General features: G+C 37.6%; 1 protein-coding gene across 1 annotated transcript in view; it reads left to right on the forward strand.

Annotated features, from left to right (window-relative positions):
- CUL3 (cullin 3) overlaps positions 1-24,003 on the forward strand; it is a 58,550-nt gene that overhangs the window by 31,317 nt on the left and 3,230 nt on the right. Inside the window, exons 4-13 of the mRNA XM_051781427.1 lie at positions 4,435-4,595; positions 5,830-5,944; positions 7,272-7,500; positions 8,664-8,809; positions 11,644-11,820; positions 12,856-13,026; positions 14,353-14,460; positions 18,171-18,295; positions 18,635-18,731; positions 19,730-19,864. Coding sequence (XP_051637387.1) covers positions 4,435-4,595; positions 5,830-5,944; positions 7,272-7,500; positions 8,664-8,809; positions 11,644-11,820; positions 12,856-13,026; positions 14,353-14,460; positions 18,171-18,295; positions 18,635-18,731; positions 19,730-19,864 — 1,464 coding nt within the window. The remainder of the gene's footprint in view (positions 1-4,434; positions 4,596-5,829; positions 5,945-7,271; positions 7,501-8,663; positions 8,810-11,643; positions 11,821-12,855; positions 13,027-14,352; positions 14,461-18,170; positions 18,296-18,634; positions 18,732-19,729; positions 19,865-24,003) is intronic.

Below are 24,003 nucleotides of genomic sequence, written 5' to 3' on the forward strand. Positions count from 1 at the left end.
CAGTTTCATCTTGAGTCAAACACAATTTACTTCATTCAAAAGAGACTTTAGAGCAGGAAACTTCCAGTCTTGGGTATGTGTTCATCCCAAAAGTTTGGAATTTTGGAAATTAGTTTTGTGACTGCTAGGGCCACAAAATCATACAGTGATGGAACACCTGTGAAAGATGAGACCTGACTGCTCTTCAAAGAAACAATTTTCAAGAACTTCATAAAATAAGGGATGATTTGTTCTTTTATGATGTTGAGTCTGAGTGACATGTAGGATTATAGTGATATGCTTATGTCAGAAGTTGTCTATAGCTACATGAAAAATATTTTCTCTAAAAAAACCAAACAGTGTATAAACTCAGTCACCAGGCACTGTTAATTGATATGCTTGTGTTCTACCAGGAGAAGTATATGCAATTCTCATATGTTTGTAAGTAAAGCATAACCCAATCCTTCTCTTATTTTGTAGGCCATCTCAATTACCCATCACTTTCAGGAAATGTACCTATTGCCCAACAGACCATGTGACATCAGTGAAAGTAAAACATTTAACATCCTCTTGAATTCTGGTCTTACTCTCTTAAATTCTTACTTCAGCCTAGTGATTGTACATCTTAAACTAAACTCTAGCTGTTTTAATGCCACATTTGTTTTCCAGCTTTGTTTCACCCATTGGCTGTCATATGATTTAAGTCAAAACAAACACCTCTCCAACCCACCTTAATTTCTTTCCCCTATTTAATTTTTCTACTTTTGAAATAAAAATAAATTCAAATAGATCTTTTTTAGAAAGGCATGAGTTTTGCACATTGGGGTTTCTGTGTTATGATACTTAATGACTAGAATACTTGCTGTTTGAGGTTTATGGCAGGATTTCATTGTATGTGCAGAACCTCTTCCACAAGCACTAAATTACCTTGTCTCTTGTGATACTCTCTTGTGAAAAGTCTGTTGGTTTCAGGTCTGTTGTAGGTGTAGTGTGAGGTTTTGTAACCTTTTGCATAGTAAAGATGTGTCGTGACTTTATTGAGACATTCCAGTTTCCACGACTGAATTTCAAGTTTATGCAGTTCCAGTGTATGTTGTAGGATACAGCACTAGCTCTCTTCCTTTTGCTTTGCATGTTTAGGCTACAATAATCAGTGCCAGAGTAGGTGTAACACTCTCCATAACTTCATGGCACTGTCTGCAGTGAGCAGTGAGGCACCAAAGCACCCAAGTCATGTTCTAAGTAGCATCTTTGCTGAGTCAGGCACATACTGTTGAAGCACTGAAGTGATGCACTACAGTTGGGCATAGCTGAAATTCAGCCTCACAGCAGCAGTGTAAGCATGTCCACAGTGGGTTTACTTAACTTCTGTATGTTATGGGAGCAGTGGAGGTGCAGTTGTTTGGTCTTCAAGCAACACTGAAGACCATTCTTAGAATGTGTAATGGAAACTGGGCTAAACTGGATTCTGTGGTGTTCCTTCTCTATTACTTGTACTTGCTAAATTTAAAGCAATTTCAGGTATGTGAGTGCAGCAGTCACACCCCTGGCTGTGTTATAGGCATATGGGCAGTGCCAGTTACACACCATCAGAAATGAACAATTGCTCCTGCAAATACAACTGTGTATTTTTCAGGGGGCAGAGGATTCCCTTCTCATCCGTGCTGTGCACAAAGATGGTGTCTTTTTTTTTAAGCCAGCACTGACAGATTGGATATGTGAGTTTTGACCTCAGGGCATGTGTCTCTTACTGTCCATACCTTACACACAAGGTAAAAAGGAGAAATTGTTGTTTTTATTTCCAGAACTAGCATCAAAGACACTTACTATATATACATAGTCAAGGGTGTCTGAAGGCTGCAGCATCCAGGTAGTTTGCAGAGATGGGCAAAACGTGGCTGGTGATATTTTACAGTAGGTAACTTTAGTTCAGATCAGAATTCTGCAGTATAAGCAGGACTGTAGTTTATGAATAATTGCTGTCTGAAACTCCACCCTTGTCTTCTAAAAGTTACTCTTACCTTTAATAACCTGCTGCTTCTCCCTGTGGGAGGTGATTGCTGTGCAGTAGTGTGTGTAGCCTCATCAGTCAAACCTGTTCCCCACTGGGGCTTTCTCTCTATGATTACTTTTTTTGGATTGGGAGAGCTTCCAGTAAACAGTAAATGTGATCTGTTACCAAGGGCGAGCAAATCAGCAGTATCAGAAATGTTAATGTTGCTGCTCTGGTTTGGGTATTGTAGAGTGGTCTGGCTTACTACAGAGGCATGCTGATACACTGAGAGGAGTTTCTAGTGCAGTTACTATTTTGTGATGGCACTGTTTAGCACTGCCACAACAGAAGCTATGCAGATGAGTCATGGCTTTAATCCTTTTAGATACCCTGCTGCCTGTGCTTTAGAGGCCTGAATATTTTTGGGGAATGATATATTCTTTTCTCCTCAAGTCACATAGTATATTAGATGTTACTTTTTTATTTACTCTTTCATCTCTTTGAAAATATATTTTAAGCTTGTCTTACTTGAGAATCCCATTTACTTCTGTTCTTGATGCAAGAGTGTAAATAAGGAAGTGAAATAAACAACCTTGTTTGTAAATAATGAAAAATGAAGTACATATTCCAAAGACCCAGACCACCATGTGTCACTAAACTAACTTCATGAGACCAACTAGTAAACATTTTGCTTTGAGGCAGAATTGGGCTTCCTTCACGAGCCACAGAGAAGGCATATCTGACCTGTTCCCAGCTTGTTTTTTTCATTTAAATGAGCTGCTGCCTGTCTGAAGGGAGAGAGTGGGAAATCATTCATTAATAGCAGAACCCAGTGTTTTGCTTTCCTCTGGTCACCAAGTGGCAATCTGGCACATAATTAATATATAAAAACTTCACCATGTAAGTTCAGCTGCTAAACTGTGTGCTGTCTTTTCCTTCTGATTTTTTGTAATTGTGGAATTTATATAAACTTGTGATTTTGTAATCTGTTTTCCATAGTCTGAAGCATAACATTTGTTCTTTTAATGGTTTCATTTTCTAGGTGTTTGAGTAGCTTTACTCTTCAATACTGAGTGTGATAAAGCTCTTAAGATAGTTGACAGAACCAGTGGAGAAGCTGATCTTTATACGCAATTTCAAACATTGACCTTCATCCTTTACAGAATTTGATTTTTTTATTATTATGTTGTTATAGCTATGTACATTCTCAGAAAACCATATCCCAGTCAGATTTATGAGTGGGTACAAAACTCTAACTTTTTCTAATATCATTGTCCTGATGCTTAAATGGTAGCAAAACAGTATTTTTAGTAATTACTCAAGCTATGATTTTAGAGGAATGGATTATTTCCTGACAGAAATGAAGAAAAATAATTATTGCTCATCTCAGAAAAAGGTTGTAAAAGCTCACCATTTTTCTACTCAGTGTTGTTTTGATGGGTCTTACCTGGTACAGCACTAGTGACTATTAAGCAAATGCATGCATTTTCTGTCTACTAGTAACTTTATTAATAACCTTCCTTTTCTAGAGAATTGAGGAGTTGGGAGAGAGGAATAGGAAAGGGGAGACAAATTTCTGGAGCCCTTCTGTGGGTGGCAATAAGAAACTCAGGATCTGCTCAGTAATGTCTCAGTCAACTCCATCCGATGGATTTTGGGCTATGAGGTCTTGGAATGCTGATCTGAGGATCAGTGTCAGTTTGTAAATATAGGTGGATAAAAAAGTAGATAGTTGAGGAACTTGATCATTCCTATAGACTGAGATTATGTAGGGAGATGGAATTTAAACCCATATTGAAACAAAAAAATATTCTTCTTTTGCCATTCTTTTCTTTTTTGAGTGTTTGTGTATGTGTGCAATTATAATGAAAAATAACATTTCTTCAAGTTGAATGAAAGTGAATTTTTTTTCATGGGAGGAAAGGGTGTCAACAGAAGTCCTTCTGTACAATTTTGCAGTACCAATCCACAAAGATTGTGATTGCAACTCTTCTCATTTTGGCTTTACTTTTTCTTCTGTTCATCTAATGATGCTCTTTCAGGAGAAGTCACTGAATATTGCATTTTGGTTGCCTAAAAGGAGAGGTAGGAAGATGCATGGGGAGGTGGGGAAAAATTTTAGGAAAATGAATTAAGATCAGAAAGGGGTGGATAGAAGGGATTTGAGTAGGTAAGTAAGACCTCTTTCAGATTGTGCCCTGAATTTTGTCAGTAGTTGGAGGTTCCTCTGCACCCAGACTAAAAAGTGTCAAGGCTGTAGATTTGTTCTGCCATGCTTTAGCAGTAGACTTCCAGTGTAAATGAAGTTTTGGAAAACGGGGGGACTGGTTTTGAATTTTGAGGGTATTCATAATTTTTTTCTATGAAGAAAGGCACTGTACAGAAATAATCGATCTCTTTTATTTTTGAATAGCACAGATGCACTGAATTTACAAGTTTTATTGCTGTGTGTACCTTTGCAGGACCGTGTGTATGTGCAACAAAATAATGTGGAGAACGTCTACAATCTGGGCTTGATTATTTTTCGAGATCAAGTAGTTCGCTACGGCTGCATTAGGGATCACCTGCGGCAAACTCTGCTGGACATGATTGCAAGAGAAAGGAAAGGAGAAGTTGTAGACAGGTAAGATGTTTGTAAGTGACTGTCTTTAGTTATAAATAATGAAGGAGTCAAGAACATACACAAACAATTAATTAGGCTTAAGGCTGCACCATTCGGATTTGTCCATAATCTGAAATATTTCTCGTACATTAAGTTTTAGCATAGTGGTAAATGGGGAAGCTTGTTAATACATTTTTTTAATATTTATCACGTGGTTTTTATTTAGACTTTTATTAAATGTCTCCATTACCACAGTGTGCTGAAGTGTTTAGTTATAAAGCAAAGTTTTGACAATTCTCTGCCTCTTGTTTGCTATTGTGTGTTTTCTCTGTACTGAGAGGTTGTTTAATTTTTTGGTACCTATTTATTTATTTTTTTTATTACATTTCCTCTTTTAATTCCAATTCCTTTTCCTTTCGATCCATTTGTTTCTTGGTAGGTGAGTTGCATCTCTGAGCTTTTAAATCTGTTTCACAGCTTCTCTGGCAAGTTTAGATGTGGAGTTTTGTGCCACACACTGCAGATACTGCAGCTGAAGGGACTTCAAATTTGCAAGTTTTCTTGTGCTTCTCCAGTTTCAGAACAGCTGTTGGGTGTGGGGATGTGTAAAATCCTTGCTATTTTGGCTGCAGTTCTGTGACTGAGATTGCCCAACATGCAATTTATGAAGAGAAAGAATACTCCCTGACTACAGCTGTGTATTGTCCCCTACTGCCGGGAAGTGGAATTTTTTTTCTGGATGCAGTTCCTTTGTTTTCATTAACTTGCTGATACATTTTTATTTTGGTGGGGTTTATTTTGTGTTTGGCTGGGGGGGTGTTTTGGTTTTTATTAAACAACCAACCAACAAAAAATACTTAAACTTTGCACAGCAAATTCCATGTGTGCAATTATTTTAAATTGCTCAGTTCTGACCTACACATGCAGTTTTCTTTGAAGCAGTATTTTGGTTTATTTTCTTGTATATTGAAACATACTCTTCAGTCTTGCAAACTAGTAGAACTTGAGACCTGCTTCCCTATCACTGCATTTAAAATATTTAATAAACCTTATCAGCTCTTTAGTTTTGAACAAAACCAAACGATGTTGCTGGTATAATTTTCTTGAAAACGTGTCATGTATCAAAACAGATTTAGAATGGACTTGCTATTACTATATTTTATTTAATATCATGTTACAAGTTGTTATTCTGCTGTCTACTCTGTTTTACAAGCCTGTTGATTTCTCAAGTTGTTAACAACTTACTTTTTGGCAGAGGCGCAATAAGAAATGCTTGCCAGATGTTAATGATTCTAGGTCTTGAAGGAAGGTCAGTCTATGAAGAAGACTTTGAGGCTCCATTTTTGGAGATGTCTGCAGAATTTTTTCAGGTATGGCAGTGTTCTAATCTCGTGTTTGGAATGTTGTTGTAACTCCCTGGAATTGTGAGAATTGATGGTGCTTTAAATACTTGTTGCTTATTTGATGAGTATGTCCATATCCATTAAATTAAATAAGAAAAATAAGGACTAGCTTTGCAGGGGAAAAGTAACACAGATTCTACAGAATTAGCATAATTTGAATGTAGTTTTGAGCTGTGGGTGCCAATAACATGTGAAGTAATCATTATGCTAATCTTGTGCCTACTGCTTTAGGCTATTTCATGCAACTGAGTCTACCCCTGCATTGCCCCCACAGTCTTTTTGAAATACCAGTAGCATGAAAGGTTCAAACTATTTCAGGCTGGGAAACCTGTCAAACTGCCTTGGAGGAAGCTTTTTCCTTCATAGTATCTACATTTGTGAGCTATTTTTTGTGATAAAATGAACTGAGTCAAGGAATTAAGTGTAAGGAAGTGGCTCTCCAGTTGTTGATCAGCCACCAAATAACACATTTTAAATATTCCCTGAGGTTTTTTTGTCAGATACTTTGAGGAGGAAAGCCAGTTGATTGCTTTTTGAGTGTAATCATGTTCATCTTGCTGGAAATTGTTATAAATTTTAAGAGCATGTTAAAAGATATCTAGATGAGATAATTTGTCAGTCTCCCAATTCTTATCCAGGATCAACTGACTGACTGTTGTATGCTCTGATCTCCAACCTGTTTTGAAAAGCTGAATCATATGTTGTACAACCATTTAAATGTCAGTGTGTACTGGTTTTCTTTGATGCTACATAAATTTAAGAAAACTCATTACTTTCATTTAAGTTCCATTTCTTAGCTCTGCCTTAAAAATAAATAAAATAAAAAAAAACAAAACAAAACAAAAAAAAAACCACATCTTTTCACCAAAAGACTGACCAGTATGGATAAAAACAGTTTGACATGAAATAATGTGCTTAGCATTGTCACTAATGAGAATGATGACAACTGACATAAACTGGTATTTGAAAGGAATTTTTGCCTCTTCTCTCTCCCCATCGTTCTGTTTTCTTTGGACCTGTGGCTAAAACTCTGGTTGGTAACTGGAAACTAGGCTGGCTTAGGATGAAAAATATAGACCTTGTTTATATTGCATGTATCCCCTTATGTAACACATTTAGCATAATAGAACCTTCATTTTGTGTTAAGTGTGTACGTAAATCTTGGGTGTATAATGTGTTGGACATGCTGTGTTTGATTTGAACTTGCTTATAAATGCTGATCTGACATAACTAGTATGTTTTCTTTTTCTCTTTAAAAAAAAAAGTCTAAAGTATTAATTTGTGTTAATCACAGATGGAAAGTCAAAAATTTTTAGCTGAAAACAGTGCTTCTGTATATATAAAGAAAGTAGAAGCTAGAATTAATGAAGAAATAGAACGGGTGATGCATTGTCTGGATAAATCAACAGAAGAACCTATTGTGAAAGTTGTTGAGAGGGAGCTTATTTCCAAACATATGAAAACTATAGTGGAAATGGAGAACTCTGGGCTAGTTCATATGCTGAAAAATGGGAAGACAGAAGGTAAGACTGGGTCATGTGGGAGACAGAAATGTTTATGATACTGCTTATTGTTTTTAAACATGGGATAAGTCAAGCTTAATGATTGTGTTCCTGTGTAATTGTGAAAACACTTTGGTGGCTCTGTTCTGCAAATATCTGAGAATATTACTTCAGCCTTTTAGAGGGCTCTTAAAACAGAGACTATATGCTCAACTTGATTCTATTTAGTACCAGTCACAGGTACTTTTTTTGGTTAAACCAGGTATCTCGTAAAAAAAGTACAAATCTATTGCAGTGGTCTTTGTTACCAGTTTTACATGAGCCATTTTATTACTTCCATTCCTCTAGTATATATCTGTCAAAATACATGAATTTTTTTTGGCCCACAGGCAGTTATTCTAAAAAGTACTTGTGTAAAAGACAAACAGAAGCATTGCGGGACCAATTCTTGTGGAGAGAACATTGTTGCAGGAAGGAGTTGGCTGTTTTTAAAGGATAAGAAGCAGCTTATTGAACTGGTTGAAAAAAAAGGGCTTGGCTTGATTTGGTTTTCCCTAATAGAGGTTAATGTGGGACAGAGTGACTGAATGAAAGTTACTATGGAAAGAAATAGAACATAAGTTTCTAAAGCAGCATAATGAAGAGAGGGATTGTAGTATCTGTATTTAGAAATTGGTGCTCACACTAAAGCCATGAGAACGGGGAACAGACTTACTGCTTAGATTAATGGCCTTTGTTCATTAAAGCAGCTTCACAATTACTAGGTGATAGAGCGACAGGGTGAGCACATTTCCTATCTGTAAGAAAAGATAGTTACTGTATTGAAAAGGAAAGTGATGATACCATACTTAACATTTTTTTTTCTTTAATATCCAGTTTAGATAGCCTTCAGGCTGAGGGTGCAAGATACTGAAGGCTGTTCATAAGCTATAGAAATTAGTTTAACTTCTATAGGCCTTAGTTTGATTGAGTTAAATAGTAGAGTGGAAATACTTACTGCATTATGATAAGATTTTGCATAAATGTGCGAGGATGGATTGCTCTTTTGGAAAGCCATGTTTAGCCTAAGCCACTTCTCATTATTTTAGGTGAGTCTTTTATTGTCATCTTTTGCTCTGAGCTGAATGAGTTACACACATGTAACACAAGAGGTGTCCTGCATAATCTCTCATTCTTGATTCCAGACCTTGCTTGCATGTACAAGTTGTTCAGCCGTGTGCCAAATGGTCTGAAGACGATGTGCGAGTGCATGAGCTCATACCTGCGAGAGCAGGGCAAAGCACTAGTTTCTGAAGAGGGAGAAGGAAAGAATCCAGTTGACTATATTCAGGTAGTTAAATATTTTAACTTTTTCTTTCATCTTTCCCACATTCCTCACAGTAGCAGTTCACCACAAACACAGTTTATAAGGTAAACCTTAATATCAATTCAAAAGGCATTGTTATTAATAAGCTAAATTTAAATTTTTTTTTTTAAATGTATGTTTTCTGAATTTTCAGACATGTTTAGAACTCTGGCTGAAATTGCTTGGAAAGTACATGCTCAGTTTTTGGTAGCTGCTTATATTAAACAACATATTCAGGCTAATTATCTAACTGCTGGGACCTTCTTAGATTACCCTAAATGATATGTCTCCAGAGTGAGTTCTATGTGTACTGGCAAGTAGCTTTATAGTGTCCATTTTAATTAATTTTATGTAACACTAGCTATCAGTGTTTGTTGAGACAAAAATCACATGGCAATATTTCATGGCAAGATTAGCTGTGATTGAGAGGTAAATGTGTTTATCAGTCATAACAAATTACTTCTTCGTTCTCAGTCTCTCTGAGAAACAGAACACATCAGCATGTTAAAAGATGTGTGTGTTCTTTCTTGTTCTCCATCTCTCACTAAGTGATGGGTACCATTCATTCATCCAGATCACAAAATATGCTTCAGGAGTATTTGTCATCTTTTCCATTGTTTCTGGGAAGATGGATTTAAATTTGCACATAAAATCTTAAGAGTTCGTTGAACTTTAGGGATATGTTTATGTAGCTGGAAGATGTCTTATATTTAATCTGAACATGTATGTTCATTAAACATTAAGTTTGAGGGTTTTTTAAAATGTCTAGTTGAAGTCCTTGTGTCTGTTCTTTATGAGAAACATTTAATGTATGTCTGTTAATCTCTTCTGTTTTGTTTGAAAACAATAACTGTTAGAACTGGTTACTATTTGAAGAAGCCATTTGAGTATAAAAACATTTTTGATTGGATTAATAATTTTCTGGCAATGCTGAAGCAAACTTCTTACCAGATTTGAACAAGAATTACCTCTTCAAGGACTGTTAAAAAGCAGAGAGAATATCCTTTGAAATTTATTTGGGTAAATGATTAAGGGCTGTTATGTTTGTGGTGGTACAATTTAAAAAAGGGAGGGGGTCAAATGATGTGGAGAATAAGTACTTTGAAGTAGTTTTCACTCCTAATGGGCCTAAAGAGGTATCATAAAAAATTTAACAGGGAAAGATTTATAAACTTAATTATAAAGATGGTATCAAGGTTTCCTGCTACAGAGGCAAACAGCATAATGAAGCTGAGGAGGACTGGCAGCTGTGTCCCACATGCTTTGGCAGAGCTCAGCCCTTAGTATGTACCCCAGCCATCTCAGGAAGATGTCCTAGGGTGGGGTTGATATTTAATTGCTGATAAACCCCCAGACAGGTTTATCACTTCCACTGAGGTGATGGAAGAAGAGAGAAACACCTGTGAATTGAGAAACCATCTTGTACTTCTCATCTTGGCCGTGTTCAGCTGAATCTTTCAAGGACAATAGCAATAAGAAGACAGACATGGAAGCTGCATTAAGAAAAAAACATTGATCATAGCTCAGCACTGCTTCTGCAACATGACATCACTAAACCCTGAGCAGAATTGGCGGGAGGGTTGCAAAAGCATTGCCAGAGGATTAGGTTTAAACTTCATATAATAGTTTGAAGGGATGTTGAAATGCTGTTTCAATTTAAGGTACTAACAGTTTCTCCTGTTTAACACCAGGTTGTTCAGATGGTGTACTCCTGGAGAGGAGACATAAGCTAACCTTGGTAAACAGAGAGATAGTGGGATTTACTTTGAATTTAAAATTTCTAATACACATTAATTAGCCTGTCTAAAGGCCATTCCTTTAAGTGAGATGGTGAGTTCCTAAGAAACGTTACTACTTCTTTGAGTAATTCTTGAATGGCTTCTTTAAGTAACCACATATGAATAATTTCTTAAGAAACTGAGAACTTTAGTGTCATTTAACCTGGACAGTTTTTGTGGGCAATTGTTATTCGTGACAAATCTAAATTTCAAGTGAAATTTTCTTTCCTTGCCAAATGCTGTCTTAGTTATGTCTAAACCCTGTGTGTGTCATATAAGTGCTCAGATGATTTTAAGATGCTTCCCCCTTCTACACTCCGTTGCTTTAGCTCTGAATAAAAATTATGTTAAGAGTCCAATGATTTAGCTCAGAGGAAGTTGTTCAATCCGGGCCTGTGTACTTCACACTGTGATAACTGGAGAGCTATTGCTTATATCTACCTTTCATATGCTCACAGTGACTCTTAAAGGTCAGCAAGAAACATGTGACTAAATCATGCAAAATACATCCCTGGATTAAGTAAGGGGGGGGGAAAAGCCCTGACAAGTTTAGGCCTGTTGTTGCAGTGTGTTTTCTCCTCAGACTTGTTCAGTAGCTCTAGGGATGCAGTTGGTGGGTGCTTAGCCTCAGCTTTCACATATCCTGTATTTATGGTAGTGACTTTGTTAATGTTGCTTGACATAGACAAGGCTTAACAAGTGCAACAAATACCTCCTTTAAGTTTTAGATTTAAAAATGCAGTACATCAACCTGTTTACCAAGGGTGTTTAAAAACATTTCTTAGTGTGAGAAGTGTATTATAGCAAACTGCACCAGTATTTGATACCAGTATTTTAGCAAATTTATCTGAAAATTACCTAAGATATTTATGGCAGCAACAGAAATTTAAAAATGGAAATTAAATTTCCGATACTTTCTAACGAACGCAGAGCATTGCAGAATCTCTGTAGATCTGGTGGTCTTCTCTGTCAGTTGTTACTGTTTTCCAGCTTACAACTTCATATCAGTGAAAATGGTTTTTCTTTTTTCTTTTTTTTAAGGGTTTACTGGATTTGAAGAGTAGGTTTGATCGCTTCCTTCAAGAATCTTTCAATAACGATCGGCTCTTCAAACAGACTATTGCGGGTGACTTTGAGTACTTCCTCAACCTCAACTCCAGGTCTCCAGAGTACCTCTCATTATTTATTGATGATAAGCTGAAAAAGGGAGTCAAGGGAGTAAGTATAAATGAACTTGTAATACCATGCCCTTTGCTGTGTAAACTGGGATGAAATTAAACTAAGCTACATTTCTATGAATTATTTTTATATTAAGAGAAATGGCAATACTAGCTAAAAAAAGTATTATGTAACACATCTGAGCTCATAACACTTTAGATCTAAACAGAAAAATCAGACACAAGGAGATCTGTGTGGCTTATCACCTACCTCTGAAGCAACATATGTGAATTACTTCTGGCAGATACTCCCTCAAAAATCTTAGGTAGTAGTAGATTCTGCAGCTCCCTTCTTTTGAAACCTTAAGTATCATTTCCTTAAATATATTGATATTTTGGCAGCTATTCCCAATATCTAGTAATTTCTTTTGAAAATTAACTTACTTGGTATGGGGAAATGGTTTGTCTTTGCTTCTTTTTACTGTTTTTATATACGGAGGACTATTATCTTTCTCTTCTAGTTTAAGTAGAGCTGTGTCCTTCAGAGTTAGCTTCTTTCATGAGATTTTTTGAGGTACAGAACCCAGAACTGGACAAGATGGTTCATCTGAGGCTTCAGTGGCTCTGAATAAAGCTGAATATTAGTGCATGCAATTTATGCTTTGGGAGTCAAATGGTAAATTCTATTCATTTATAAAATAAGTAATAATTCTATTTGTTCTGGCACTAGGTGGGCTTTACAAAATAAGTCTTAAAAGGTTTCATTCCAAGCTAACCTTTCATACTCCTAATAGTGATTTCCTTCGGTGCTTTTTAAAACTTACCCAGGAACTTTTACTATGTTTATCAAGGCATTCTACCCATTTATTGTTTCCCTTCTCTCTTGAGAGAGAAGTCTATGTAAGTCTATTTCTTACTCCACTTTATTGAGTTTGGGCACCGTTCTTTTGGCTGTCGATCTCATGTTGGACCAGTTTTGTTGGCTTCTGTGTAGGCTACTGTTAGACCATCTGCTGCTGTGAATTACTGTAAGTGTTTGGGTTGTGTAAGACACTTGTGCTGGAAGATTAAAACCAGCAAATTATTTGTTTTACAGTTAACAGAGCAAGAAGTAGAAACTATATTGGATAAGGCAATGGTTTTATTCAGGTTTATGCAAGAGAAAGATGTTTTTGAACGCTATTACAAGCAGCACTTGGCAAGAAGACTTCTCACGAACAAGAGTGTTTCAGATGACTCTGAGAAAAACATGATATCCAAATTAAAGGTAAGACAGTACCTGCATACTTTTTAGGGTTTTTTTTCTCTTTCTTTTTTATTAGTCATAGATATGGTTTCTTCTGTTTTTACATAAGAGATTTATAGGTAATGTTAATCTTGATTGCTGTTAGACGCAGAGTTGATTTTTAAAGCCCCAGCAGAAAATACAAAAGGTTTTTCTGACTAATTTCGTGGAAATAAAAGGAAGTAAGTAATGGTGAACACCTGTGATGAAAAGTGCAATCTAGAAAACAAAATAATTTTTTTGGAAACTTGTTAAGACTTTCCAAATAAGAGGACAACTCCAGTGACTGAATTTGAAGATAATGCTATGTTTTATCCTAGATTTTTTGTTATTCACAGTAGAATTTTGTTGCTGCTTCTGTTGTTGTTTTTTAGTTGCCTCCATCAGCAGACTGGTGTTAATGCTCTATTTGTCCTTGATTAAGTAGTTTGAGATAGATTGAAAAAAAACCTTCATATCAGTTGGTTAAATGTACTGATTAAATAGGCCAAGAGATGGAGAAGAAGGTAAAGCCTCAAGCGGAAAAGTCCTTGAAGCAAGTTCTAATGCAGCTTCCTCTTAAGTTGCATGATAAATGGCTAGAGAACTTCTGAACCAGAGGGATCTGATCCCAAAATCAAAAATCACTGATCCTCATTTTTGGCATATATTCTGTCAGTGAGCAAAACCTGTGTGCATCAGATTTCTCCAAATTGTCAGTGTTAATTCCTTTCTGATTACCTCTCCACCACTTTTATCCTGGTGATTTAGAGGGCACAGGGCATACATTTGCCAGATGAGTCAGTGAACCTGAACTGCCCTCTCTTCTTATGGAATTGCAGAGTGATCAGGATGCTGTGTCTGTGTGCATGTCCCTGATCCTCAAAAGGCCTGGTAATCTCACTGGGTGATCTGCAGCCAGCCTTTAAAACAAAACACTCCTAGAACAGCAGGAGCTTGCTTCTGATATAAATAAAGTATATTTCCCTTTACAGTATAATGCTAAAAGGCAGGTGGAAGTGTATATCTTATTTTGATAAGCTTTCACAGATTTTTAAATATGAGATGGAAAGCTAAAACGAAATAAAAAATACAATAATGGAGAAAAGAGAAGGAAAACAGGTTTTGATCGGTGTAGGGTTAGATCCTTATATAAGATATGAAACTTTTCTAAAAGATCTGAATATAATGCAAATGGAAATCCCAGTAACAAAATGTACAGAAATTCAGTTTTTGAGTTTTATAAACTTACTCTCAGTCTTGCAGTTTGCATATCAGAAGCTTTGTTTTCATAGTGCTGGTACAACAAGTTATTTTGTGTATTTTCAGACTGAATGTGGATGTCAGTTCACATCTAAACTGGAAGGAATGTTCAGGGACATGAGCATCTCAAATACAACGATGGATGAGTTCAGGCAACATCTTCAGGCGACAGGGGTAAGAGTGTCCCCGGGGGTCTGTGTGCTTGTCCTTTTAGCTCAGTAGAAACCCTGAGCTTCTGTCGAGGTTTCTGGGTTTTCATTTGTCATTCCACACATCTGCAGAGAAGGATTTTGTCAGCTTGTGGAAATCACGTTCCTTTTACTGTGTTTCTTCCCTTACAAACTACAATAGCGTTTCCCAAAATGCTGAAGCCGGTTCCAAGCTTGACGCACACAGCTCGAGCAGCGGCAGTTTCGTTCCCTAAAGCCCCGTTTGAGCTGCTGTTGTGCCCAAGCTGCAGGGGCGGTGGGGGCGCGGCGGCTCTGCCCGGCGGAGACCGCCAGAGGGAGCGCGGGGGCCGCCTCTGTCCAGCGGTGCCCGCCCCGTCCAGCGGTGCCCGCCTCTGCCCAGCGGTGCCCGTCCCTTCCAGCGGTGCCCGCCCCGTCCAGCGGTGCCCGCCCCTGCCCAGCGGTGCCCGCCCCTGCCCAGCGGTGCCCGCCTCTTCCAGCGGTGCCCGCCCGGTCCAGCGGTGCCCGCCCGGTCCAGCGGTGCTCGCCCCGTCCAGCGGTGCCCGCCTCTGTCCAGCGGTGCCCGCCTCTGTCCAGCGGTGCCCGCCCCTGCCCAGCGGTGCCCGCCCCTGCCCAGCGGTGCCCGCCTCTTCCAGCGGTGCCCGCCCGGTCCAGCGGTGCCCGCCCCGTCCAGCGGTGCCCGCCCCGTCCAGCGGTGCCCACCCCGTCCAGCGGTGCCCGCCTCTGCCCAGCGGTGCCCGCCTCTGCCCAGCGGTGCCCGCCTCTTCCAGCGGTGCCCGCCCCTGCCCAGCGGTGCCCGCTCTCCAGGGCCAACTGCCCGCTCCCGGCTGCGCTTCCCAGCTGCTGTGTCACCAGCAAAGCCTTTCCATTCTCCTCCTTCAAAGCTGATCTCCATTGTGACTTGTAATTTTTTCTAACAGCAAGAAAAATATCACGTGCTGACGGCGTTTGCAAAGCACACCGTCTGATGTTTAACTTCCCCCATGCAATGAATGCCGTTGCTAAAGCAAAGCTGCCATTTTATTCAAATTGCAAATATGGACTTAGTTGCTCGTTCAGAAAAAATTTCGCCTTGTAGTAAAAGTGGGCCTCTGGAATACTGCATAAAGGAGAGATCACTTCTATTGGGATATCAGTTCACTTGCTCTAAAACACTTTTTTTATACTGATACACAGTAGAGCTTAATAATATATAATAAACAGGCTTGTCTGCAGGTAAGTAGATCTGTACATCAGGCATGTTTGAATCAGTTTCAGAAGTGAATGCCAGGAATATGTTTGTGGCTGTACTCTGTCCAATGTCCCTGGCTGTGCAAGGTGATATGAAATCTTTGCCTTCCTGAAGCCCTCAGTGGAAATCTTCTTCATCAGCATACTGTGAATCATCCTGAGTGAGGGCACATCATGTTCTCAAAGTGGCTTCAGAAAAGGTTGTAGAGGATTTCAATAGTTATAAAAGTGTTTGTGGACAGGAAGTCTTACTGCTGCTTTTTTTTTTTCTTTAGAGGCTAGTCATGTTTTCCTTCTAGAATGCTTGAAATACAAATTTGAAGAAAAAATTGTAAGAGCATTCCCATTTTTTAGGTAGCATGCCAGACTCGGACATGGGGTGGGGGTTGTGTTAAAGATTTATGTACTTTACATGACAGTCTTAGATTGAGTTAATAAATGATATCTGTATCTTCTTTTTAGCTGCATACAGCTAATAAGATGAATTTAAAATGTTAACAGATGTCCTGCTAGGCCTTACTTGAAACTTCATCTTTTTCTTGGCAAGAGACCAGGAGTTGATGTGATGGTTGCCTTTTGGTCAACCTAATCATGGCCTTTTAATGAAATTTCTGGAGTACTTATTTATGACAGAAGCATATATATTTCTTTGTAGGTCAATAATATTTGAGAGGAAATAGAAACAGGAAGATTGGGAGGGGTTGTGTTACTGTTAACTTGCTGTTGATACTGTGTTTTATATGGAATAGTCTGTTCTATTTCTTTTTAAACAATTTGTGTACCTTGAATGTGTACGGCATCTCCTAGAGGAGTCAGGCAGCTGCTTTTCTCTAAATAATCCTACCTGCAAAGTTTCCTGCTGGATCCTATTTCCTGAGATACAAGCAATGCCAAGTTCTGTGTAGATGATTGGTTTGCCAGCAGTAAGTGGAAAGCTCAGCATTAGGGAAGGTCCAGGCTCGTAGACTATGAGTAATTTCTACAACTGTGATCCTGAAACATTTCTTGGAGTCCTGTAAAGATTAGATCCCTTCAGGGCACTTTCTACTAGTTTGTACCATTTTTATGCTGAAAAGACATGTGGTAAAATAAAGTGCTTCCAAAACTTTTTCAGTGTTCTGTACAATGTATGATGTGAGGCATTCTAAATTATTGCTGTGTTCCAGTCTGGCTAAGGCCAAAAGAATTTGGGAAACAGTTGCCATCTCACCTAAGATGCTTCAGTTCCAGATAAATATATTTTCTGTATCCTGTCTGCACTGATGGCCTTTCCCTGTGCTTTGGCTAGAAGAAAGCTGTTGAGGCTCCTTCTTTTTTTTTTTTATTAGATAATTGACAAATTAACTAGTTTTCTGTGTCTAAATGGCTGTTTGAACTTCTCTTATGAGCCTCATAACATTGGTGATATGAAATTAGAAGGATGGCAGTAGTGTTGGCTACAGAAGAACCCTTAGCTGGATCTTTACATACTTCTGCAAATTGTTCCTTTCAGTCCCAGGGGTTTCTGTAGGAGTAGTCCGTCATTGATTTGTTTAGGTTTTTTAGAAGTTTCCTGGGCACAAGGTGGTTGATGCACACAGGCATTCAACATGCACAGTACAAAAACTCTTCCATAGTGCATGGAAATACTTCTCTGCTGTTGGATAGAAGTTTCTGAGTTCAGGTTTTGACCTTCTAAAATATAATGTGCTCTGTTTCTGTGTAGTAAGTTTATATAAGTTGGATATTGTATACTCTGTTTTTTCTTGTCCTTAATGTGTGTTCTTTGAAGATATTGGTTATACCTCCTAGAGCTGAAAATAGACAGTTTAAATAATGCTCAACTTAGTTGAGATACCTAGTGAGGGTTATGCCTCACTGGTAGCTGGGTCTTTATCACCTGCTAATGCATCTAGTTTATAGGTAAAATAAAGCACTTCACTTGTGGAATGTTTGCTCACCAGTGCTGAATATTTATAGTAATAGCTATCTTTAGGGAAAGAGGATAGGTGGTGTGTGTAGAAGTGAGTAACTGTTTGTATTGCAGTCCAGAAGTGTGATTTAACACCAGATATCCAGTACTTACTCTCTACTTCCACAGAGTAAGTTTAGAAAGAATTACTTTGAAACTGCCACATTTCATGCAACCTGGCTTTATTGCATGTCATCCAAAAGCTATTCAGAGAGATTTGTTACACATACCATGAGTTCTGTTTATGATCACAGATATTTTCTTGTCGCTTAAGAATTTATTTTGTTGAATTCTGTGTGCTCTTAACTGCCAGAGGGGAATGATGTGGAGGAATTTTGCTGTACCATCTACTCTTACAATGATGAATTAATTTATTTGTCTGACTTCCTAAAAATAATGTTTCTAGATATATGTCTAATTCTTTCATAGTCTATGAAAATTCTGTGCCAAAACAAAAAGTGAGGAAATGTGGTCCTATTTTAAAATGGTGTATGTTTTCTTCCAATTGTCCTTAGGTCTCATTAGGTGGTGTTGATCTTACAGTGCGTGTCCTCACAACAGGTTACTGGCCTACCCAGTCAGCCACACCAAAGTGTAACATCCCTCCAGCTCCCAGACACGCTTTTGAAATATTTAGAAGGTATGTGTTAAAACAGATTTTTAGGTAGAGGTTTTAAGAAGAAACCTTCTAGATTTAACTTCACAGATATGTTGTACTGTTGGCAGTATGCTGGCAACATGCTGGCATTCTCTTTTCTTCAGTTCATGTGAAAATTGGAGAATACAACAGTCACATTATGATGCTCAAGTTTTTGGGAGATTTTAAGTAAAATTCTAACAAGAGTTAATGTTTTGAAAAAAAAAAAAAACAAAAAGAAATTTCTTAAGAGTGTCTTTAATGGATATGAAAAGTCTGTATAACTTTTTAAAGCTTTCAGTACCAAATGTGAACTACGTATTGTTTTCAATTATATTACAGATTTTATTTAGCCAAACATAGTGGGCGACAGCTGACACTCCAGCATCACATGGGTTCTGCAGATCTCAATGCCACTTTCTATGGGCCTGTCAAAAAGGTAAGGTATCAAGGTTGTGTAAATATTGTATCTATGTAAGCAAATGCACATTTTTAATAACTTCAGAATTTTGTAAAATAAGAACTTACCCATTAACAAGATGCCTTCTGTCAACCTTATGGTCTGATTCTTCCTTTGTAGCAGTTTTGGTTTAACTTTTTCTTTTTCCTCTCTGAATCTCATTTGAAGGCATCACTCAGGATCACCTTTTATCTTGTAGAAAAATAGTAAATTTGGTCTTGAAGGGACCTCAGTGGTTTGAGTGTTTGGAGGTTTTTGACTGTAAATGACTCAAAAGTGAAAAGAAACTTGTTTCTTTATAGAGTTATTTTTGTTAAGCCAAGTTTAGCCTGCTTTTCATATGCAGAGTGCTAGCAATGTAGGCATCATTTTTTCAAAAACGAGAATCTGAGCAGAGTTTTTTGAAATACAATGCTTAATTTGTATGTATGCAAGAAAATAATTTTGTAGTGATTCATACCAGTTCTGAAGTGCTAAGCTAGAGGTAGCAGTGGCATGACGTTTGGCAATGCAGAAGGCAGTGCAAAACAAAAACAAAATTCTTATAACAAAGTATTAATAATGCACATTTGTGAGAATGTTAAAATTGTGTTACTGTAAGATAAATATTTTGATAATTTTGAAGATAAGAGTAAAAAAACTTGGAGGTGGGCAAGTATTGAAACAGAGGCCAGAGAGGTGGTAGAGACTCTGTCCTTGGCAACGCTCAGTTATGTGACTGAGGGCTCTACATGGCCTGGCTTGGAGTAATGGCTGGACCACAGGACCTAAGGAGGTGCCTCCAACTTAAATCCCCCTGATGTTCTAAGACAGCTACTGGAGGAACATTCTGCTTATGCCCCTGGGCATATGCTGTTCTATTTCTTGTGTAGACTGATCTCCTGGATAAATTTTTCATCATGTAACTTTCATCTTATCAAGGTAAAATGTTTTTCAGTGGAGAATAATCTAATAGTAGTTTTGGAATTTTAAAATAGGAAGATGGCTCAGAAGTTGGCGTAGGAGGTGCCCAAGTAACTGGCTCAAATACACGGAAGCACATATTGCAAGTCTCCACTTTCCAGATGACAATATTAATGCTCTTTAACAACAGAGAAAAATACACATTTGAGGTAAGTGTTGTGGTTGTCTTACCTCATTTTAATGACTGTTTTAGGCACTTTCTTGTTTTCTGGAATACACTGTTGAAGATCAGATGCCTCTCATTCTATTTGAGTATGGATCAGGCCAATAAATGCAGGAAGCAGATCGTTAGCAGTGCACCTGTTTGGGAACACAAGTTTTCAGAAATGTTTGAGGGTTGTGAGTGTGGTCATTTCTAGGCCATCGAGCTGTAGAAAAGCTGAAGTTGGAATGCAGCAGGTGGCTCCATTTCCTCATTTTATCTTCGATAAACTGCATTTAGAGGCCAAAGGGTGGAGAAGGATTTGTATCCTGGCTTCTTAAATACCAAAGTGCTTAAACTGGCAGGCTGGGTGGTTCAAAGAACTTTCAGCCCTTCTCTGAGCTGGTTAGCCAGAAAGGACAATGAAGAAGGTCCAGATGGATTCTTAACAAGGAGACTAAAAGGGTGTTGCTGGGAAAGGTTGAGGTGTCAGCTAATGGAGGATGATGAAGGTGGCTTTAGAAGCAGAGGAGGATCCTGTGCTATGAGATCTGAGCATTGTATTGGTAATGTCAATTAATGGTTTCACTTCAAGCATTATATTCCCTTCAAGAGAGCACTGGCAGCCTTGAAAAGCAGCATGGGTGCAGTTTGAAACAGAGTGGATTTCCAGGTTTTCTCATCTACTTTGGCTGTGCAGTGCATAGTAATCATTTGCCTTTTGTTTGGATTTTGTTTTCAGCTTATTTGGCATACTTCTAGCCTCTTAATAAAGAAAGTTTCTTTGAAAGTCTCAGATGGGATTAAGGAAGGGAGGATTTGATAAGAGACTCTTAAGAAACTACTCATAAATTAAGAAAACCATCATTTTAGAGCACAAAGTCCTGTGTGTTGTGAAATCTACTTCAGGAGCATTATAGCTTTGAGTACTTTCTCTACAGAATATATGAGGGAGCAAAAACAAGGAGGGGGACTTAACAGCTCTTTTTTTTTTTTCCTTGAAGCTGGTTTTGAAATTGAGCTGAAGGCTGCCTTACTCCATCAAATTGTAGGCTTTATGAGTAGGAGAGCCTCACCACCCATGTATGAATAAATAATACTTGGTAGAGCAGTGAAAAAATTTTAATACATGCTCTAAGTTATAGTTTATTTTATTAAGACCAGATGATAGAGAAATATGTCCACCTGCTTTTAAGCTGTGTGTGTTTTGTTTATTTCTGGTTTGGGAGTTCTTAAGCTCTTACTTTGTGTCCCACTGTAACTAAAACATTAAGGAGGCATATTTGTTTGGTTTGGTTTCTTTGGTGAAGTGTGTAGGAGTTGTCTTTAACTCCAGCCAGGAAAGCTTATGAAAACTTAAGAAGAGAATGAATTTTATCTTGCTCATTGATAATTGAATACCATGATTAAGTGCTGAGTGCTGGGCAACCATTACTCCTCTGTCATGTCAAACTGGTGCTTTCACTGCTATGCAGCATGTGATCTGACTTGTAGTGTGTGCTTGTGTAAGCCTAAAACTGTCTGATATACAAGTGTTTCTGCAGATTCACAGCTGAACAGATTAATTTGAAGTTGCCTTCACAGTTGAACACACTTTGATGGTTTATTTTGCATTCAGCGTGATTATTAATTGCAAACTTGATAAGATCCTCACAGTAATCCTAACAGCCATTAAGGCATGTGATTGAGAGAAAAATGGGATAATGATGATGCAAAAATTATGCATCAATTGCTATGGAAACTTAAAAGATTATTGCATAGAGAAATTCCTTCACAAAAAAAGTATGAATTTATTGTACTCCTATTGAGCAACATTTTATTTGTATATGCAAAATAGCTGGTGGCCCTATGGGTCTAAGTTAATGCTACTAAAATGGAAAAGGAAGGATCTTCATGCAAGCCTTGAAAGAATGCTAATTATTTCAAAGAATCAATTTTTTTCTAATCAAATCTCATATAACACTCAATATATTTTTCTGTTAGTTTAAGTTACAGCTCGGTATTTTAAATGGTGAAATGCACATTTTTTTGTAATGATATCAAAAATAAGGTTGGTTCTTTATGTTTAACAAACAAGATATACCAATGTGGCTGTAGTAGAAGTTAGGTTGTTGAATAATTCCACAAAAATTAGAGATTAGTACTTGAAACTGGATTATCTGTTTCCCCTTTTGCTAATGTCTGCTTTGGAAGAGATACAAGTTGAAGCCTGTAAATAAAACTCTAAAAATACTTTTTATTATTTCAACAAAATTACATAATGCTTTTCCTTCTGATTTCCTTCTGCACATTTTCCTTCTAATAACCTTTTTTCTTGTGTAGAACTGGACAGAGGCAATTCCATACCTAGAGGGATTTCTTTGGTAGCCTCCCAATAGAGCTCACTTGGTAATATTTTTAGCACTGATTGTGTAATCAGTAATCAGTACTGCTCCTGTGCACAAATCTAATGTGGCCTTTAAAAGAAGTCATTTTTGGAGATGGGGAAGAAGTATGCATTTTTCACTGTTACATCACGTATCTGTTTAAAAATATGTTTAGAAAAACGTTATGCTACAGACTGAAGGAAAGAGAGAGCACAGGAACATCTGTTATCCCCATTTACATTCATAGCTACTTTTTTTTTTTTTTTATCCAACTTCAACTTTTTGGCTCCTTTTGAGGCAGCATATTGCAGTGCAATTCTTCATGGTTCTTACTTTAATGCTGGGTTATAAATTCTGAAACCCAAATGGTTTGCATGTTAGTGGCTGAGTTGAAATGCTGGAGAGTGAAGTACAACAACAGAAATACACAGTGGTCTGTATAAGGATGGCCAGCATCAAAACCCCTCAGAAGGTCCCTTTTGGCTCTTTAATTCACTTTCACCAAAAGGAGAGTATATATATTCCCTTGTAGAAGTGATTTAGTTTTGAAAGGATTAATTTTAACTGTTGATCAGAAATCAAAGTTTGGAAACCTGTCTGTCACAGGCTTTACATCACTAAAAAGTTGGGTTTGGTTTGTGGCCTTAAGGCTTTTACATTTATCTAAGTCCTAAAATCTGTCACGTTCCCTTGGTTTGTTAAATTTTATGCTGATCCACCCATTTCAGTAAGACTTTTTGTTGTTACCATGTAAAGGATTATAGTTTTTTGGGGTTTCTTAATACTGCTTCATACTGAATCTGAAAAAAAATGTGTGAAAGTGACAACAGTGTTTTAAATAAAGCAACAAAGGAAGAAACAGTAACTTCCTGTGAGCAGCTTGGGAGAAGGCATTTTCATACTAGCAAATAGTTAAGATATGTGGATATACATCACTTATTTCAAGTGGTATAAATATTCCTGAATGCTTTATGCTAAGTGTACTCTTAAGAACCCTTTATTATTTCCCAATCATCCATAAACAGGAGGTACCAAAATTCCTGAATTTTTTTAATTTTGACCTTACTAATTTTATTTTATTTCATTCCAGTTATTTTGAACTCATGTCAAAACCAGTTTCATGTAAAGTCATCACTGTACATATAGTGTTGGGTCTAGTTGAAAAGTAATGCACGTTGTGTCTGAGCCTCAGCATCACAGAGACCTGGTGGTGAGATGTTGTGTATGAGGTGCTCTGTAATTCATGATACAGTCCAAGTCTAGGCCAGCAGATCCAAATTATTTTTATTGCATATTGTCAGTGGTGAATGACAACAGAAAAGTAGCATTTTTTTCCTTGGTTGATTTTAAAAACAACTTGAGTACACTCAAGAAATAACATTATTTGATAGAACTTAGTTTGATTTTTCTGGTCGCTGTTTAAAGAACTTTTAACAAGTTCTTTATAGTTCTTTACAGTTCTTCACTTGGACTTGTTACTGCTGCTTTTAAGAACACTGACAGAGGTGCACCAAGTTATGAACATCTTTTTACAGTCTTCTTCAGTGTTCATGTTTGCTGCACTGTGATGGGGGTTTTTGTATTTCACCTGGAGAAGTCCTGGCCAAGGGCATCTGGGCTGTAAATAAATTATTTGAGGTTATTCAGAAAGGAGGTATAATGAATGTAGAGTATTTCTGTGTTATGGTGAAACTAACCATGGTTTGCTTCCATTTGTAGAGATCTTATTTTCAAGTGGCTGAATGCAAAAGCATTTATGCAGCTCTTGGTTGGGAATTGT

This window comes from Manacus candei, unplaced genomic scaffold (assembly GCF_025592945.1).
Source record: "Manacus candei isolate 608988 ecotype Guabito, Panama unplaced genomic scaffold, ASM2559294v1 h1tg000015l, whole genome shotgun sequence".
Lineage (NCBI taxonomy): Eukaryota > Metazoa > Chordata > Aves > Passeriformes > Pipridae > Manacus > Manacus candei.